The sequence below is a fragment of the Acanthisitta chloris genome, unplaced genomic scaffold, assembly GCF_000695815.1.
Source record: "Acanthisitta chloris isolate BGI_N310 unplaced genomic scaffold, ASM69581v1 scaffold2194, whole genome shotgun sequence".
Taxonomy (NCBI): domain Eukaryota; kingdom Metazoa; phylum Chordata; class Aves; order Passeriformes; family Acanthisittidae; genus Acanthisitta; species Acanthisitta chloris.
The window spans coordinates 2136-4932 of NW_008668526.1; the positions used below are offsets into that span (position 1 = coordinate 2136).

Sequence of the window (2797 nt, forward strand, 5' to 3'; positions counted from 1 at the left end):
AAGATGCTTAAGGGGCAGTGCAAATTAGCAAAAACAAAGTAGAGCTAATTTGCTAACAGATAACATATAAATTGTATAAAATGACTTAAATTCATACCTGTGATCATTTTTTTAATCCTATTACTTCTGTTGTACCATACTGTCAAAAAATCAGTTCATTTCATGTTGGTTTTGTTGCTTTCATTGCATAAAAGTGCTACATTTAAAGTATATTAACAAATGTGTTTGTATTCACTACAGCTTTGTTAGGACTCTCTATAGAATGAATATTGTATTTGCTTCCCCCTGCCCTACTCAACTTCTGAACAAACTAGATGACAAGAAGAGCATTTCACGTTTGTAGGACACTTCTTATTTTAATTTCAACAGCATTGCTTCATTTGGGTAGTACTCAATATTAAATGTGTTGTGGGAAAAAAGCTACATCAGAAGACAACTTTCTGAATTAATGAAACCCTTTATAGTGTATATACTCTATATTTGAGTCAAATTATTTGTTTTTACATAGGCATTTTACAGAGTACTTTTACTCGGGACATTTCAGAGATGTTCTTTGCAGTCTCATCTGTATGAAGATTTTTATGGAATATCATGGTGGTTGTCAAAATGAAATACTTCACTTTTTAAATTGGAGAGTTCAGTTGAAAATTTGTGACTACAATGTATAGAAATAGCAATGGCTCTACCCAGTCTTCCTGTGGTGTAAAGAATAGTGAAATAAGCACTGAAGGCACTTGACAGATTGGCAACACATCTGTTATCTTTTAAGAATACAGCAGCAATGATAATATGAACAGTTCAGTTCATTGTACTTAGCACATCACTTACTTGCCAGATCAGAAACTTTAGTTTTAAATGATCACATTAATAGTCTATTAAAGTCTGATAGATTCTGTATTGCATAACATTATCTTCCCCCTAGCCCCAATGCATATGTATATAAATAAAACAATAACATCTCCATATCTGACTCATGTGGTTCTGACTCATTTTTATAATGAGGGTCTGACTCATTTTTTTAAATCTTCTTGGCTAAATGAGGACAAAATTCCTTCACAAAGGTAATGAATTAACAGTTTAGAAGGTATATGAAAGTGGCCATTAGGGGGTTTTAAAACTACCCCAAATGTATAAAATAGTTTCTATGCATGATTTTTCTCTTATTTTCATCGTGGTGCATGAGTTTTATCTTCAGTGTGTTCAATTAAATCATCCTCATCTATGCCAATGTAAGAACAGAATGTGGCTTTCTGCAACTTAATGTCACGAGAAGTGAAAAGGAAAGTCATAATAAGAAAAGGAAATGAATAGATATTTTGCATAAAGTCTGCACTAAGTTAAAAGCTAAAGCAGGAAGGAAGTTACCCCCACTATGCTAGATGGGAGTGCTTCAGTGACATGTGCTTGCTTTTGAGAAAACCAGCACTCTTCAAATTAGCACTGGGAATAATTATGGTGTTTATTTTGTGTTTACCTGAATTTTTCAAAATCCATGAAGGTGAGTGATCAGCCTTTTATTTATTCTAAAGTCCCATTGCAATTGAAAAGTTGGCACCATCCTAAAAGTGATGGTGAGGATGCTGCACTCGTGTGGACTTTGCAAAGTGTGTATACTTCTTTTGTTCAATTTTTAACCCACAGAGTTAATGATTTGTGGTAATTTGAAAGGAGTTTGTCATTCAGTTACAAACTTTGCAAAATTTTTGGTAACTATTTCCATGCAACTGTACTTTCACTACCTCCATCATGAAGACAGTAGTTAAAACACTTGTGCTCTTTCATAGCAGGTACTCATGACTTAATAAAAGTGCCAAAATGAACTTTTTCTTACCTGCATAGGATGTGTATTTTGCATTTCAATTTATGACGTTTTATATGGAGTTTATGACTCTCTGATGTAGTGTTAGTAAAGTGAAGGTAATTGACTTTGGCATTGGATTTTGGATTTTATTTCTGGATCCTGTCTGAAATCCCTGGCTGAACTGTTTCTGAGGTCAGGCTGCTCTGTGAGCACAGGTGGCCTGTTGAAACTGTCAGATTGCAGCTGAGCACTGAAGCAATTAAAGGCTACATTTGTTCTCTATACATAAGGATTTATGAACATATTTCTCCAGTTGCTCATAATGGGAGTTAGATGCAAAAATGTCCTCTTCATAGATATGCAAGGGTACTACTAGAATTGGAAGCTATAGGTTAATGTTGCATCTACTCTGGGAAGTGGTTGTTTGCATTCATAAATGCATATTTTATGTTGGGGTCACAGAAGTTTTTTATTTTTAATTTTTTTTTCATGCTGAAAGAGGAATTAAAAGTTAACTCAAGTGAAAATTTGCAGGGTAAAGCCCTACTTTAATGTGGAAGACCATGCTGAAAGAGGAATTCAAAGTTAACTCAAGTGAAAATTTGCACGGTAAAGCCCTACTTTAATGTGGAAGACAGAATCACACTCATTAATAATTAATTCTGTGTGGTTTTTGCTGCTTGCCAGAACCACATTAATGTACTCTAACTACAGCACTTTGATACTGAAATTTGACTATGAATACCAAACCCAGTGGTCATATTTAAGATTCATGTTTGTTGACTGACTAGAAGGATTCAGCAGCATTTCTGTGTATTTTCACTGGGTGATTTCAAGGTCATTTGGAAAGAAAGTTTTAATTCTGATTATAGCTACTTTACAACATCATTGCACTGGAGCATTGCCACTGCACAGTTCCAGGGCTAAGTTCCCTCTCCAAACATGTGTGCTTTCATCTTTGTTTCAAGTACAATCAAACTGGAGCAGCTTTGCAGC

The 2797-nt window shown here is 34.6% G+C and overlaps 1 protein-coding gene across 1 annotated transcript in view; it reads left to right on the forward strand.

Annotated features, from left to right (window-relative positions):
* The first annotated feature begins 1298 nt into the window (after positions 1-1298).
* TMEM156 (transmembrane protein 156) overlaps positions 1299-2797 on the forward strand; it is a 13595-nt gene continuing 12096 nt past the window's right edge. Inside the window, exon 1 of the mRNA XM_009072908.1 lies at positions 1299-1498. Coding sequence (XP_009071156.1) covers positions 1399-1498 — 100 coding nt within the window. The 5' untranslated portion in view covers positions 1299-1398. The remainder of the gene's footprint in view (positions 1499-2797) is intronic.